The 18,152-nt window shown below is 40.8% G+C and overlaps 1 protein-coding gene across 2 annotated transcripts in view; it reads left to right on the top strand.

Annotated features, from left to right (window-relative positions):
- The window catches only part of LOC128689528 (receptor-type tyrosine-protein phosphatase T-like), a 208,285-nt gene that overhangs the window by 183,900 nt on the left and 6,233 nt on the right, over window positions 1-18,152 (top strand). For both annotated transcript variants that reach the window (XM_070086130.1, XM_070086131.1), the window contains 4 exons: window positions 294-880; window positions 983-1,114; window positions 8,239-8,390; window positions 17,392-17,527. In XM_070086130.1, the coding sequence (XP_069942231.1) occupies window positions 294-880; window positions 983-1,114; window positions 8,239-8,390; window positions 17,392-17,527 (1,007 nt within the window). The remainder of the gene's footprint in view (window positions 1-293; window positions 881-982; window positions 1,115-8,238; window positions 8,391-17,391; window positions 17,528-18,152) is intronic.

Raw genomic sequence — 18,152 nt, 5'->3', positions numbered from 1 at the left:
TATAATCAGTTATCCAGCCACTTAGGAAAAGTGCGCTAAATTTTTTAAATTAAGTACATCGGATGACCACAATTTTTATGGTCAGGTCATTTAGTTTTGTACATTCTTTTTTTTTAATCATCTGTTTAGGTGCTGGATCAAGCAAGACAGCCAGATAATGTTGGCAGTCAACTGTACATCATGTATAAATGCTAATACCATACTAATTTAAGATCTCATATATGTATAACTATAATGATGTATAGCTGCTGTTTTCCAATTGAAATACAGTTAATTTAGATTTCTCTTAACAGGTGGCACAGTTGTCCATTGTTCAGCAGGGATTGGTCGAACAGGTACAGTTCTTCAGGTCCTTCTCATGTGTGAAATGCTTACACTCAAAGGAAGTTTTGATCCTATTGAAGTACTCAGACACCTTAGGGCCTGCCGAGCTAGGCTAGTTGAAAATCAAGCACAGTACAACCTGAGTCTAGAGATCATGGAAGAGGTTCTCTTTGGTGAGGAAACCATTGTATCTGCAGAACATCTTCAGAATTTTAAAGACAGTTATCTAAAAGACAGCATGGCTCAGTTCAGGAAAGCAAAAGCTTTGCCATCCCCACTCACTTACAAAAGTTCATCAAATCCAAGCTTTCAAGCAATGAATCGTAACATTTCAGTATTACCTGCAGACTCCCAGCGGTTATACCTACAGATGGAGCATGGAGCGCAAGAGACCCAGTATATTAATGCTATTAAGATTGCAGGCTTCATCAACAAAGAGATACTATTAGTTACAGAACATCCCATGTCTTCAACACTCTCCAAATTCTGGAGACTAGTGGTGGAGAAGGGTTGCTCTGTTATAGTATTCTTAAATCATTTTGAAGAACATAGCAAGGTACAGTACTGTATTTTTAGTTTGTTTAATTTGGTTATTAACAATATATATTTGCATCCTTTTGATTTTGTAATAAATAATCTAAACCCCTTTACAATTTAGGAGGAATTCCCTGATGTAATACCATACGTAGGAGACATGTGGACTATAGGAGACTTCACTATCCACGTAGAAGCATCCCAACCTTATGGAAACTCACTCACCCAGAACAATGTAAAAATTATAAATTCAAAGGTAATGTCTTGAAAGTTCATTTTATCTTTAGCATCCATCAGGTGAATAAGGTTGAAGGAGATTAGTAGTTTTAGGGATTTGACTGTCAGTGTGTGAGCAAGGTAACATTTATGAAGAGATTCAGGTCGAAACCTCACATATGCTTAATTTTTTCTTCTCTTTTTTTCCCCCCCACTCCTCTTGTATGCCACAACCTATGCTATATTTTGTTTCTCTCTACCCAAGAGTATCAGTGACAAGAACTTTGGTTGATTTTCTCAACTTGTACAAGGCATGTAGCTTGGCAATGCCTAAAGTGTCTGTTTATTTAATCAAAACTCTCCCTCTATACTATAAAAAATGTAACTGATAATGTCAATAAACTTAGACATAATGAGCCTGATTCTAGTTTGTTGACAAAATACTGATAAACTAAACTTAATGTAAACCTCTTTATGTATATTATTTTGAGTGATTGATTTGCTGTTTAAGCTCCATTTAATATAATGATAAAAAAGTCTCCAATCTAGTTTGTCTAGACATTCTTTATAACTTGGAATCCCATGTTTTGTGACATTTTTTACCAGAGACATTCTACCAAGGTCCCCAAAACAGTAGGCATCCACTCCAAGATACCTTACTTTGTACAGCAAACAGCACTACAATGTACTAGTCTGTAATCTATCTTACCTTACCTATGGTATTTATGCCTGAGGATATACTACATCAAATCACCTAAAATCAATAACAGCACAACAAAAAGTTGCTGTACGAGCAATTACCCAGTCAAGTGCCAGACAGGATACTTCCCCACTCTTCAAAAACTTAAACTTACTTAATATACAAAATATGCACTCGTACTACTGTACCTACTATATATATATATATATATTATATATATATAGGACAATCAGTTCCAATATCAACCTTTCTCAGAAACTCTTCTTTAATAGTTACAACAGGACACACAGGCATAACACAAGACAAAAATCTCATTGACATCTCCCGCATCCAATTCAACCTGTGTAAAAACTCAGTGCTCATAAAAGCCACTAAGATCTGGAGCTCCCTGCCTGAAGCATCAAAAGGACCCCTGTCTGCCAGCCAATTCAGAGCTATTGCTGAAAAGCACCTCATCTTAATGTAATCCAGACAGCATATGCCATGTCATACAAAACCAGCTTTCATCCAAATTGTCCCTATTCTCCCATATATAATTTTATTTGTATTGTAATCTAAGCAACTTGCTGTATCTTCACCATCTCTATTCAATCACTCTATTTAACTGAAGATCATTGAACCAGTTTAAATAATATGTACAGTAGGGCCCCACTTAAACGGCAAGTTAGGTTCCAGACTACCACCGCAAAGCAGACATCGCCAGAAAGCAGAATGCCATATTTTTCCACTTATAAATGCATATAAATGCCAGATAAAAAGCTTACACTAACATATATTAAGTTAACAATAGAACTAGGCATTAAAAAAACAATAAAAAAGTAAAATGCACACACAGTATACTCATTATTTACCTCAAAATATTTGTAGTCTTAATGTAGGGCAAAAGGTGATTAGTATTTATTGTAAGAAGTCAGGTGTGGGTAGGTATGGTAGCCCTCCTGGCCACCCCACCCACGCAGAGTACTGTGTAAACAAACGGACGAAGCGTCTGGTTATGGTTCATACATGTTCATACAAACACCTTATATTGTGTACAAGTTGTTTCCACAGTGGTACAGTAGAATAAATAAAGACCAACACTTTCATTCTCATCTAACATCATTTTTAGAAGGAATGAGGCTCTGACAAGTTATTACACAATAAATAAACAGCAACACTCCCATTCTCATGCAACACACCATTTTTAGAATGAATGATATTATTATTATCATAATGAAAAAGAAGTGCTAAACCCACAAGGGTCATGAATAGCTATTGATAAAGTGAAGGCATATGAAAGGAATATTTTTCTACAGTTTAGTAACTGGTGTTTGACTAGAGAAAACATAATTCTTCCAACACTTCTACAAACTGCTTGGTAAACAAATCTCATATTTATGTCAATTTTTATACTGTGGATGTATGTATCATGTTTATGTTAAGTAACATGTTTATTACATAATTTTGAAAAAAATATCAGACTGATTAATGGAAATGTCCATATTAACGTAATATATGAGATTTAATGCGCCCAAGAGATTATTATGTGGCACAGTGTGTAAGTATATTTAAGTACAGGTACACATAAGTATAATTATCAGAGTAAATGTAAAATATGCAATAACTTTAAAACGCTTGAAATTTTGGAAAATTTAGACATAATAGACGTGCTCACGGAGAATGTAAACAAACCAGGTGGGGCACGCCATATTAGAAAGAACACTCGCCTTATAGTAAGTTTTGGTCATAATTTGAAATCACAGTAGTATTAGCGCAACGCCATAAGGTGAAACGCCGTAAAGCAGGACCCAACTGTATTGCTTTCATAACTGATCTTTTGTCATTAGCTACTTTTCTTATTCTACTTATGATTGTATAGGTGACCCTTGAACAAAATGGGTTTGAACTGTGTGAGTCCTCTTATAGATGATTTTTTTCAATAAGTATATTGGATTTTTTTTTAATCCTTAACTGTCCAAACGTAGATCTACGTTCACCTGCACAGCGCTCCGAATATTTTGAAAAATATTTTTTTTTTTTTTAAATTGAAGAGTGCATTTTTATGAATGTTATAGGATAAAAGAAAAATTTTAGGGTCAGTACTTACTGAGATATAAGCCCGCAAAGTTGGTGTTAAATGATGAGGTGTCAGCAACATGGAGCACTGCCACTTGCAGAAATAATAAACATTTATCATTTTTTTTCAATTCTTTTCTATTTATTGTTGTTTTCATATTATGATAATAATGTTTAGTTGCAGATCTTTTGATTTCATAGCCAATTCTTGTTGAGACACAAATGTTTGGTATTGAATTAGTAATCATACTGTCACAAACAAACACGTTCACACTGATAAATGAATTTGTACACCTGGTTCAGTCACATACTGTTGTACACATATATATATACAAGGTATTTACAAGTCCCATTTATGTTTCTAGAAGTCCACCACTGTATGGTACTTCAAGAAGCATGGATTCATACAGAGTGCCACCCCACATTGCTGGCACACGTATCGTGTGTCTTTTCGCACTTGGGATCGCAGTTTAGTGTAAGCACACATAACACGCCTTTTCTGGGAATACTTCTTTTTGGAGTAGATGGTAGTGGTATTAGGCAGTGACAGTTTAGGATTATTCGGTTGGGCACGCATTGAGCATTGCAATGTCTACGAGGTGGAAAAACACTTTTATATACCACTTGCAACTCCTACGCACACAGTCAAGAAACCGTATAATGTCACACTTGTCGACTAGTCGTATATTGTTTGTATAGTCGATGACAGCAGCTGGCTTTACAATAGGTTCATTGTTGAACCTGCTCAGTCTGTTTGTACCATCTCATTTCTGTGGAAGGTTGACAGCAACATCACGTCCCATTTGTCATGTCATGTCAGTGCCATGATGTCATTGGCATGAAATGCTTCCACTAGACTTCCTCCAATGAACCTTGGCATGTGTTTTCTATTTCTTCTCACTGCTCCATATATATATCAGTATTGTTCACACACAGGAAAACAGTGAGTATAGGGCTTGTATACCAGCTGTCTGTGTACAATGTATGACCCTTGCCAAGGTATGGCTCCATCATCTTGCGAACAACACCATCAGAAATGCCCAATGTGCGCCTGATATCGTCAAGTGCTTTTTTCCCTGTGTAGATAATGACGTCCAACACAAGACCAGTCTCATAGTCACACATAAAGAGTTTTATACCAAAATGATTACGTTTGCTTGGTATGTATTGTTTGAATGACAGTCATCCCTTGAGCAGAACCAAGGACTCATCGACAACAATGTTCTTGAATGGATTAAAGTAGGCACTGAATTTTTGCTTCAGATACATCAACAATTCCTGGATTTTGTATAAGAGGTCATTTCGGTTTGGCGTATTCCTGTCTGAGAAGTGCAACATTCGTAGCAACAGAGTGAATCTGTTGCAGGGAAGGAGGTCACAGAAGACAGGAGTACTGATGAAGTGGTCTGTGGACCAGTAGTGTGCTTTATTGTTCTTATGTGTGTGACATTAGCATGACATTGCCAAGGAATAAATGCATTTCAGCCAGTTGTATCTTTCCACCTGCACAGCCGTGAAGACTCTGAAACATCTGTGTGGTCCATTGTATACTGGTAGTACATGTTGGTCTGGGTAACAATTAGGTTCATTATCGGCTCGTCAAAGTATAGTTGAAAATAGTCTAACTCTGTAGACTCATTTGTGATGGGACAGTGTAGCATGATGCTACTTCCACTGGCATCAAAATTGAAAGGATGTGGCACAAATGGTGTACTTTCTGTCCAGTTCCATTCGCGGTCAGATAGTGCAGGGTGGACCTGTGGCATGGGGCATGGGGGAACAGGAGGGGGGGACAGAAGTGGAGGCAGCACATGGTTGAGAGGGTGCTGGGCAGTCCTTTGTCTGCCCACCCACCGCACTACAAGGTCCAGGCACCATGCCACCCCCCTCTTCCTCCATCCCAGCATATTCACCTTCAAGATCACTATCACTATCAGTGGCTGGGGTTTCAGATAGTTACCTCATACGACCCTTGCCACCGACTGCACATGGCACACTGCCTGAATACAGGTTATGATGCCTAAAAGTACATCTCACTGGGGAATAATGATAATAACTTTCACTCGACAAATCGTCTATCGGCATACAATCGATTTCATCATCGTCACTTATATCACTTTCACTATCGTCATCAACAAAGGGCATGGAAAATTATAATTTCCTCTTGTGGAGTTGCCTTTAGGAAGTAACACTAGCAATCCCAGAGGTGCTGGGCTGAGGGTCTGTTGTGGCCATACTGGCCACTTCAGAAGTGCTGGGCTGAGGGTCTGGTTTGGCCACACTATCCACCCCAGAGGTCATGGGCTGAGGGTATGATATGGGCACACTGTCAACACTATCCCCACTGGCCACCCCAGAGGTCATGACCTGAGGGTCATCTGGGTTATCATCAAAAGTTTCACTAATTCCTCGATCTTTAGTGGCTATATCGGAGTCAAAACCACTAAACTCGCATTCTGTATCACTTTCCGAGAATAGTAATGTTAATACGACACGGTGATAGTGAATCATGGGGGTTTGCTATGATGGTGACCCAAGATGGAGCTGAAACTAACTGGTGTTACCACACGGTACCCCAGCATCCCCAGTTTTTTCATACTGTGCACACTGAGTGTGCAGACTCATTTTCTCATGTGTAGGCGACTCAGGCCTATCACGCCAATTTTGAAGGAATGAAAAATAAAATGTTGATCTATGTTCGGAGCCCCCTCACGTGAACGTATATCTACGTGTGGACAGTTTAAGGGTTAATTTGTAACACTTTGAAAAAACTCACAGGAGTAGCCTAGAAATATTGAAAAATTTAGGTATGTCATGAATGCATAAAATATATGTAGATACTAGTCTATTTTATCATTTACTACCATAAAATATACACAAATTTATCATAAAGAGTTAAAATTTATCAAAACTTACACAAACACTTGCAGATTGTACATGGTGCCATTCTGAGTCGAAAGAAATGTAAACAATGTACAGATGCAACTTTGTCATAACTGCATAAAAATAACTAGTACATACTGCACTATTGTAATAATTTTGTAGCCACCTCCAGTTGCTGTTGCAGTGAGCATCCACTTAAAACACCATGTGATGCTAATCATCTCTGTGAGAGCAGTTCATGTCTCCAGTAAACTGCATATTGCAGTAGAAAATGATCTGTCGTGTTTAGTGATCATGTTTAGTGCAATACCACAACTCTGGAATAACACCATGGGACCCATATAAAGTGCCACTAGTGATGCTGGAAGTGCTCCCAAGAAGCAGAGAAAGCCATGACATTACAAGCATAAGTTAAATTGCTTGATATGTACTGTAGATTGAGGTCTGGAGCTGCAGTTGCCTGCCATTTCAAGATAAATGAATCCAGTATAAGGACTACTGTAAAAAAAAAGAAAAGGCATATCTATAGACTCTTAATGTGACTCAAGAAAAAGCGGTCATTATATGACAACTTGAAGTAAAAGAAAGGTGAAGGATCTAAAGCTGGAGAATTTAAAGCCAGCAAAGGATGGTTTGATAATTTTAGAAAGAGGTTTTTGCTTAAAAAATGTCAAGATAATAGGGAAAGCAGCTTCTGCCAACCAAGAGGCAGCAGATGACAGACAAATTATCTTCTCAACAGATGACGTAAACTTAGTCTCAATAAATACAGTACAGTACTGTAAATGTATTTTCTCTTCCTTATGATTTTCTTAGTAGCATTTTCTTTTCTCTGGCTTACTTTATTTTAACAATACTGTATGTAATAAATATACAAAATATGTGTTGATAGACTGTTATCAGTAAGGTTTCCGATCAACAGTAGGCTATTAGTAAAGTTTTTGGGAGTCGAAAGTTTACACAGATTTTTGACTGCACAGGGAGTCGGTGCCCCTAACACTGACGTTGTTCAAGGGTCAACTGTAGTTAACTGCACATGTCCTACTTAATCTATGTCTAGTTCCTAAGTAACATGCAAGCCTTATGATTAGTTGCCCAAAATGCACTGCATAATTAGTGGGTTTCTTTTGTGCCTACTATTGTGCCAATTCACTTATACTACTTATTTTGTATGGCTCCCAGAAATAAATGCATTATTATTATTATTACTGGACAATATTTTCTTGGGTTAGATTAAAATGCTATGGCTTACATTATATAACATTTTATCCAGTACCTTGGTATAACATTTGTATTAGTGAATACTGAAATGGGATACAATTTTGGTTATAACGTACAGTACGTACATCGAAATAATAGTAACAGTAGAAACAAGAGTATGAATGATGGTTTGATCCAGATAAACAAGTTGCTCTTGATATATTGGACTTTAATATAATTAATCTATGCAGAATTTAACTTGATTTAGGAAGTACTATTTAACACACAGTACCTGTAAATAAAGTATATAAAATTTTATTTTTCAGAATTTAACTCATAATGTACAAGTATATCAGGTCCTTTCATGGCCTTATGGTCAAGATGTGCCACCCCAACCTGATGTCTTGCCTAAAATAGCTGAATTGCTACTAAAAAATACTAGTGGTGCTCAGATTGGTCCTCCTCTTCTGTGTTGTGGGTAGGTATTCTTGGTAAAAGTGTGTATTAATAATTATCAAATCGAACATATTATTTTCTTACATTATGCCTTTATACTTTTGAAAAAGAACCTTTTATAATTTCTTAACACACTTGGAGCAGAATAAAGCAAGGGAAGTAAACAGAAGTGATACCAGTCCCATAACAATGGAAGAGAAAAAGGGCTATACCTCAAAAAATGACAATGATTGAAGAGGGGCCCACTAGTGGAAGTAGATCATACTAAACCATTGCTAGCAAAAGAGTTGTAGATGACATCTCTTATACCAAGATATCATGGTCTTGCTGTGTCAGACAAGTTTTATAAAATGTTATACAGTACCAACAAGACAAGTAAGACATGTAACACTAAGTATCTCTATTGCCAGAATGTTTCACCAATAAAGATGCATGGTGTTGCACTGGTTTTACTCATCAGTTTGTCAGTATTGCATACCATTTATAATATAGAAACAGTCTCGATATTGCATACCATTTACAATATAGAAACAGAGCTCATTATAAATTTGGCACTAACCAAATTTATGAACTCTCTTCTCGAGGCAAGAATCTCACTACACTTCTAGCGGCAGTGGTGGGTTGATTAAGCAAGCCATTATACTTGGCTTTAAGATGAAACTTGGATTGTGAACTAATTAATTTTCAAAAAAGGGGGGAAAGGGATAATTGTGAAAGGGATTATTTCCCATGTTACAGGGTAGTGTTAGTGTTTCTTATAAAAGATCACATATCCAATTTCTGAGTTTTGTTTGTTTTATGATTCATCATTTGCAGTAGTGCTTGCTTGTTATGAAGAGAGCTTGGAGGAGTTCTATATAAGGGTCATATATATGAATGTATGAAAGTATAGTAGTACCAACACTCTTATATGGGGTGTGAAGCTTGGGTTGTAAATGCTGCAGCGAGGAGGCAGTGGAGATGTCCTGTCTAAGGGCAATGTGTGGTGTAAATATTATGCAGAAAATTCGGAGTGTAGAAATTAGGAGAAGGTGTGGAGTTAATAAAAGTATTAGTCAGAGGGCTGAAGAGGGGTTGTTGAGGTGGTTTGGTTATTTAGAGAGAGTGGATCAAAGTAGAATGACATGGAGAGCATATAAATCTGTAGGGGAAGGAAGGTGGAGTAGGGGTCGTCCTCGAAAGGGTTGGAGGGAGGGGGTAAAGGAGGTTTTGTGGGCGAGGGGCTTGGACTTCCAGCAAGCGTGCATGAGCATATTTGATAGGAGTGAATGGAGACAAATGGTATTTGGGACCTGACGAGCTGTTGGAGTGTGAGCAGGGTAATATTTAGTGAAGGGATTCAGGGAAACTGGTTATTTTGTATAGCCAGACTTGAGTCCTGGAAATGGGAAGTACAATGCCTGCACTTTAACCTTTTCAGGGTTTCGGCCGTACTAATATGGTTTACACGCCAGGGTCCTTGACGTACTAGTACTCATAAATTCTAGCGCCTTCGAATCTACTGAGAAAGCTGGTAGGCCTACATATGAAAGAATGGTGTAAAGAATGGGTCTATGTGGTCATTGTGCGCAGTATAAAAAAAAAAATCCTGCAGCACACAGTGTGTAATAAGAAAAAAAAAAACTGTGTGTTTTTGGATTAAAACAGCGACTTTGCACTGTATTTTCGTATGGTATTTATTGTTGTATTCCAGTTTTCCTGGTCTCATTTTATAGAATGGAAGACATATTACAGAAATTGAGATGATTTTTGACTGATTTTACAATGAAAAGTACCTTGAAATTGAGCTCAAAGTAGCAGAAATGTTCGATTTTTACCAAAGTTCAAAAGTAAACAAATCATGCTAAGCGTCCAATACACGTCAACTGGTGAGTCTGATATTCTTTCACAAGTGTGCTGATATTATTTATACCATTTCTACACTAGTGCAGTATTCTGCATAACAGTAAATCTTCTTTCTATTATTCCTCTTCAAGGGGGGCTCCTTGGCGTGGTGAAGAGGCTCTTGGTCTGAGGAATTAGCCCTGTCGGTCTTCTTCCTCAGACCGAACCTAATTACCCCCCATTCTCCCCTCCCCTATCCCATCCTCCCCTTTTTCCATTCCTCCTCCTCCTCCCCACCCCTCCCTTTTGCCCTTCCTCTTTTTGGCCTTTGGGATTTCTCCCACAGGCGTGCTAGTTCCTAGGTAGGGGAAAGGACACCGGGGTCCATCCCATTCCGTTGAGGTTCTTGGCGGTGGCGTAGTTTGCCGTGGAATCTGGATTGCCTGGGGATGTCCCAATCTCTCTCCGGTATCCCGGAGTAGCTTTGGGTGTCTTTCGGGCGACGGGTGTATCTCTGGAAGCCACCTTTCGGATTCCGGGGGTGGTGGCCAAAGGAGGTATGCTTTGTGGCGGATATCCGGCCGCCCTCTCTTTTGTCCACCGAGGTAGCTCGGCAGATGTGAGGTTGCTATCCCGGATTGCTGGTTTACTGGCATGAAGGGTAGGGCATGGCACGGGTTCCATGCTGCATCTGCGCTACTAGCGGTGCTGAGGTCCTCTTGGGCGCGGAGGGAGATTTCTGGCCCTTTCATTCCTCCTGAGAACTATTCATCCCCGCTCCCCCCTTTTGTTTTTATTCTTTTTTTATTTTTATTTTCTTTTCTTCTTTCTTTTTTTTCTTAAAAACAAAAAGCAAAGGAGTAACCTAACCATGGAGAACCCAATCCATGAACCCACTACCCCCGGGACCCTTCTTGATACCGCACCCCATTCTGACCCTGCCTTGTGTTTAGACCACTCTTCGGACACTCCTGATGCCCCTGTACCTCTTGCTGGTGCTGTTTCCTCACCCACTTCAGGTACCGGGGCTTCGACTGACTCCTTCGATTTGTCTGACCTCCGCTCTCCTTTGACCTTTGACTATGCTTCCGGCTTCTCCCTCTACGGTATGGCAATTTTCGAATCGCCCGCCAATTTCACGCCGGACCAACTCCGGTCCTACTCCTAAACGCCAACGTCAATCTCCTGATGATGCTCCTTCATTACCTTCCCATTCTACTCGGAAAAGACCGACACGTCAAGCACTCCCTCTCCACGCTCAGTTTCGGACCACACAATGGACTAAATTCTTTACTTTAAGACTGACTTCTTCTGCCTACCTTTCTGACCATAGTATTGGCAAAGCGCTCCTGCTTCATGTTGGTAGAGATATTTCATTTCATGCTCTCAAGAGCAGTACGCGCATCGTCACTGTCCAGAATGCTACCCAAGCTCATGATCTTTCTCTCCTTTCGAATATCGATACTACTCCTATCACTATTGAAAAACATCTTTCTCTCAATTCTTGTAGTGGTACTGTCAACCTGCCCCATACCATAGTCCAACAGAATTTCCAGTCATGTGGCAATGACATTTTTGAACAGCTGTTTCTTATTCTCGTGTTTCAAAACATCCCCCCACTTCTGGGGTCCCATCTTCTGCAGCCTCCTCTGTTGTTACCCCTCCCATAGCCACTCCGGCATCTAATCCTTTTGCTGTCCTTGGCTGTGACGTCCCGACTACAACTCAGTCTGTTCTCACATCTTCGCGTCCTTCCTCACAAGCCCCAGTATCGACAAGACCTCGTACGACACCTAATATCAATCACCCCTCTACTTCTCAGAAGTCCAAAAAATCCACATTGCTCAAATCTTCTTTGCCCCTTCCTTCCCTTCTTCCACCTCCACACTTTACCTTTCCAGTCTCTGTACCTAGTTCTTCTCCCTCTTCTGCCACCTCCCAGGTTTCTGCCTCTTCTGTCCCTCCCCACACTTCATCTCCAGTCCCTTACACTCTTCCCTCCCCCTCTACTTTGGTACAGTCCATTACTGTCCCAATCTTTACTCACCCTCCTTCTTCTATCTCCAATATGGTCTCCCATACATCTTTGAATTCAGAAACACTTGAAACCATTTCAGAATATATTGCAGAGACTAAACCTTCAATGGACACTGATTCACTTCCTGTTCCTTCTCTTCCCTCTTCTCCATCTTCACAACCCCATTCTTCGCAACGCTCCGTTCCTTCGCTACTTGAACGTCTTCCAATGCCACCACACGTTGACTTCTCTAACTCCTCTAGTCCGTAGGTGCCTTTACCTACAGATTCCTGGTATTTTCTTCATCGCCAATCATGGCCTATTTATAGTGGAATATCCGCGGCCTCAGGGGTAATCAGGGTGAGCTTCAGATGTTGCTTTCCAGGTTTTCCCCTGTTGGTGCTTGCTTACAAGAACCAAAATTACACTCGGCTGTCTTCCAACCTATCTCAGGCTATAATTTATTGTATTCTTCGGATCCTTTCTCAGATGGGACCTTTAATGAAAGTGCCCTTCTTCTACGCAATGATATTCCGTACTGTCAACTATTTGTCCATACCTCGCTGCATTACACTGCAGCCCGTATCCACTTGAATAAGTGGTTTACAATATGTTCTTTATATCTCTCTCCTTCTCGAGCATTTTCTATCCCAGACTTTGCCTTTCTTGTTTCATCCTTACCACCACCACTTCTGTTACTTGGTGATTTTAATGCCCACCATTTCCTCTGGGGGGGGGGGTCTCATTGTGACTCGCGTGGCATCCAGTTGGAGGCTTTTCTCGCCTCTCACCCCCTCCATGTTTAAAATACGGGTACTCCCACCCATTTTGATCCTCGTACTCATACTCTCTCTTGCATCAATCTATCAGTCTGCTCTTCCTCCACTGCACTAGACTTCACCTGGTCTGTTCTACCGGACTTACATGACAGCAATCATTTTCCGATCATTCTTACTTCTCCTTCCTATTCACCACCTTTCCGTAGCCCTCGCTGGCAATTTGATCGGGCAAATTGGGATCTTTACTCACACCTCACTGCTTTTAGTGAGGTTCCTTCTTCATCCTCCATTGATGAGCTCCTACACATCTTCTCGACGTCAGTTTATACCGCAGCTTCTCATTTTATACCCCAAACCTCAGGCAGGCATTCTCAGAAGTGCGTGCCTTGGTGGTCTCCTGCTTGTGCTCGTGCAGTACGTTTGAAACGTGCTGCATGGGGCAGGTACCGGTACAATAGAACCGCTGAGAGACTTCTTGACTTTAAGCAGAAGCGTGCGATTGCTCGCCGTGTCATCCGTGAAGCTAAACGCACTTGTTGGCGAGACTATGTTTCCACCATCACCTCTGCTTCTTCTATGAGTGCAGTCTGGAAAAAAGTGAGGAAATTGAGTGATAAATACTCTCCTGACCCGGCTCCTGTTCTACGGGTCGCTGGTGTTGATGTAGCAAACCCTCTCGACGTTGCCATTGAACTTAGCACACATCTGGTCCATATTTCCCGAGGGCTCCATCTATGCCCCTCGTTTCTTTCCTCAAAGTCTGCCAGAGAGTTAGTACCCTTGGACTTTTCTTCTCTCAGAGAAGAACAGTATAATGTGCCTTTTACACTTCAAGAACTGGAGGCAACGCTCTCAGCTTGCCGATCATCGGCAGCTGGGCCTGATGACATTCATATTCGTACGTTACAACATTTACATCGGTCAGCCCTTGTAGTCCTCTTACACCTCTTCAATCTTATTTGGGCACAAGGAGTTCTTCCCCAGCTGTGGAAATCTGCCATTGTTCTCCCTTTCCGCAAACCGGGTACTACAGGACATGATGCCTCCCACTATCGTCCCATCGCTCTTACTAGTGCAGTTTGCAAAGTGATGGAACGTCTCGTAAATCGACGTTTAATGTAGTATTTAGAGACACACAACAGTCTCTCCGCTAGTCAATATGGCTTTCGTAAGGGCCGTTCTACCATAGACCCCTTACTACGCTTGGATACGTATGTTCGTAATGCCTTTGCGAATAATCACTCAGTTATTGCCATATTTTTTGACCTTGAGAAGGCATATGACACAACTTGGAGGTATAATATTTTGGCCCAGCCCCATTCCTTAGGCCTCCGAGGCAATCTACCATCCTTCCTTAAGAACTTTTTAACTGACAGACATTTCCGTGTTCGAGTCAATAATGTTCTTTCCCCGGACTTCGTCCAAGCTGAAGGTGTCCCTCAGAGATGTGTTCTAAGCACAACACTTTTTCTCCTTGCTATAAATGATTTGGCCTCTGTTCTTCCACCCAATATTTGGTCATCACTCTATGTTGATGACTTCGCTATTGCTTGTGCAGGCGCTGACTGTCATCTTATTGCAGTTTCTCTCCAGCATGCGGTCGACCGTGTTTCCACTTGGGCCACCACGCATGGGTTTAAATTTTCAAGTACCAAAACTCACCAAATTACTTTCACTAGACGCTCTGTTATCTCCGATCATCCTTTGTATCTCTATGGCTCCCGTATCCCCGAACGTGATACAGTCAGGTTTCTAGGCCTTCTCTTTGACCGTAGGTTATCCTGGAAACCTCACATTACCTCTCTGAAGGCAACTTGTCACAGCCGGCTAAACCTTCTTAAAACCCTTGCTCATCTTTCCTGGGGAGCTGATCGTCGAACTCTGCTTCGCCTACATTCAGCCCTCGTTTTATCGAAACTCGATTATGGTGACCAGATTTATTCCGCGGCCTCTCCTGCTACTCTCTCTAGCCTTAACTCTATCCATCACCAAGGATTACGTTTGTGCCTTGGTGCTTTTCGCTCTTCCCCTGTTGAGAGCCTCTATACAGAAGCGAATCTTCCATCCTTGTCTGATCGCCGTGATGCCCATTGCCTTCGCTACTATGTATGCTCTCACGATCTACACAATCCTTCCATTTATAGAATGGTCACCGATATTAGTAGACATTCTTTATTCGTTCGCCGCCCGTTTGCTCCGTCCCTTTTCTCTTCACCTACATTCACTCTTGTCTTCCCTTCAGTTACCACCTTTATATGTTCATGTAGCATCTCACTTTTCCCTACCCCCCTGGGAAGTTCCAGCTGTTCGGGTCTGTTCTCGGGTCTGTTCCTTGCTCGAAAGCTCAACTGCCTACGGTGGCTTCCTGCTCTTTTTTTCTTGATCACTTCCACTCCCATTCTCATGCCACCGCTGTGTACACAGATGGCTCTAAGTCTTCAGACGGCGTTGGATTCGCAGCAGTGTTTCCGGACAGCGTCGTGCGGGGGCATTTACTATCTTCAGCTAGTATTTTTACTGCTGAACTGTATGCCATTCTTGCAGCACTTATTCGTATCGCATCTATGCCTGTGTCATCATTTGTAGTAGTCTCAGACTCCCTTAGTGCTCTACAGGCTATACGAAAATTTGATACATCTCATCCCCTAGTTCTCCGTATCCAACTTTGGCTATGCCGTATCTCTACCAAACATTAAGATATTGTTTTTTGTTGGGTCCCTGGTCATGTCGACGTACAGGGCAATGAACAGGCAGACACTGCTGCGCGGTCAGCAGTACATGACCTACCAATTTCCTATCGAGGTGTTCCATTTCTGGACTATTTTGCTGCAATAGCTACCCACCTTCGCACCCGTTGGCAACAACGTTGGTCAACTCTGCTCGGTAACAAACTTCATTCTATTAAACCGAGCATAGGTTACTGGCCGTCTTCTTGTCATCAGTGCCGAGGTTGGGAGACCACTCTCTCCCGCCTTCGCATTGGCCACACTCGTCTTACTCATGGAGAGGCACCCTGTTCCTCTCTGTGAGCAGTGTCAAGTTCCAGTATCAATTAGCCACATTCTGTTAGACTGCCCTCTCTATCAACGAGCACGCAGAATTTACCTCCAACGTCGTCTTCGTTCTACTACTCTCTCTTTACCTTCCCTTCTTGCTGATGGACCCTCCTTTAATCCTGACTCTCTCATTGACTTCTTGACAACGACTGATTTACTCCACAAACTCTGATGATACTTTTTGCACTCCCCTCAGCCCTTTCTAGTTCAGTCTCTTGCTGCCCTTTACCCTTTCACCATCCACTACCCCGCTGTTATCCGTAACCTATTACTCATCCATCTCCCTTTTGCCACCTGATGCCCTTGCTTCCTTCCTGCCCTGCAGCGCTGTATAGTCCTTGTGGCTTAGCGCTTCTTTTTGATTATAATAATAATAATCTTTCTATTATTTGTGAGAATAAAATTTCAAAATGGAAAGCAAAAGAATGTAAGAGGGGCCTGGGGACGTGACTAATGAACAGAGGAAATGTTATTTTAGTTTCAGGAATGTCTTTCTTGTTTATTCTGGACCCTATTTGGAAATTGGCATCTTTTGAAATTTGTGTGAAATTGGCAAAATTGCTAAATTCTGACCACTGTATTGGATAGTTGAAATCGGTAAATGGGTGGTTTCTTGTACTCATTCGATAGAAAAATAGAGTTCTAGCAAAGTATTATTATTATAATCAAAAAGAAGCGCTAAGCCACAAGGGCTATACAGCGTATCTAGCAAAGTAGTTATGATTTTTGTCGACTAGTACACTAGAACTGGCCGAAAATAGGGCTCAAAGTGGGCAAAATCACTGATGCATAAACATCATCGAGACCGCTAACTTCGCGAGAGCATAATTCCATAAGTTTTCCATCAAATTTCATACTTTTGGTGTCATTATGATCGGGAAAAGATTCTCTATCTATTCATAAGAATTTTTTTTTTTTTTTTTTTTTTTTTTTTTTTTTTTGAAATTTGGGGGATCCTGAGAACAAGTCTCTGAGAGGGCTTGTGGACCCTGAAAGGGTTAAAGGAGAGGTTTTGGGATATTGGCAGTTTGGAGGGATATGTTGTGTATCTTTATACATATGTACTTCTAAACTGTTGTATTCTGAGCACCTCTGCAAAAACACTGATTATGTGTGAGTGAGGTGAAAGTGTTGAATGATGATGAAAGTATTTTCTTTTTTGGGGATTTTCTTTCTTTTTGGGACACCCTGCCTCGGTGGGAGACGGCCAACTTGTTAAAAAAAAAATGTGGGTTTGCCTGAGCCTTTTGATGCTAGTAAGGGTATTTATTCCCTAACACAATATCAAATATTTTTAACATCAGAGGTTGAGAGAATGCATATTTACATATGCTGAATATGTTTCAGTGATGGTGTGACAGCATGTGGGCTAGTGGCTGCTATGACCTTGTTGGTGGAACGTCTGCAGATTGAACAGTGTGTGGATGTCTACAGAACAGTTGTGAAACTGTTGAGGTGTAGACCTCAGTTTATCACCACCAAGGTAAATGAACTTCATACTTAAATTTCAGTGCAAGGACACCCAAAAATTTTCTGTACATATTAAGCCATAAAGGAAAAGTGACAACAGGACAAAATTAGTACACAATACTAGCATCAAACATTATGATGCCACAATGCTGTTTGTATTTGGAGCTTAGTTGTAATATTCTGAGAAGGAAATAATAGAAGCAGTTACCTGTACCATGCAAGAGGTCACAAATGTTGAAATAGAGCTATAGTACAGACAGCTCATACAAAGTGGACACCTCATACAGAGCAGAAATGTGCAACTGAAGCTTTAAGGCATATCAAAAGGGAGTTGAGCTGAACTAAGTGACAGGCAATGAGCTTGCCTAGACAGAATTGGCCTCCAGTTGTTTGCCACAAATTGTCTGATACAATAAAATAATGCTGTTATAGATTGGAAATACAGAAATTGTAGCAGTAGGAGACTGGTATGGGGGAGGGGGAGAAAGTTAAGTATATTCTGGAAAAATCATTGGACCCTACTAGGCATATAAATTATTTTTACATTCATGAAAAGCCTTGAGCTTGTAGCTTATTATTATAATCAAAACTAAACAGCTGTTTGGAGCAAAATCTAAACTGTCATATCTGAATGCCTT

Source organism: Cherax quadricarinatus, chromosome 18 (genome assembly GCF_038502225.1).
Source record: "Cherax quadricarinatus isolate ZL_2023a chromosome 18, ASM3850222v1, whole genome shotgun sequence".
Taxonomy (NCBI): Eukaryota; Metazoa; Arthropoda; class Malacostraca; order Decapoda; family Parastacidae; genus Cherax; species Cherax quadricarinatus.
The sequence above is the reverse complement of the archived record's forward strand: the minus strand, read 5'-3'. Positions and strand labels throughout refer to the sequence as shown.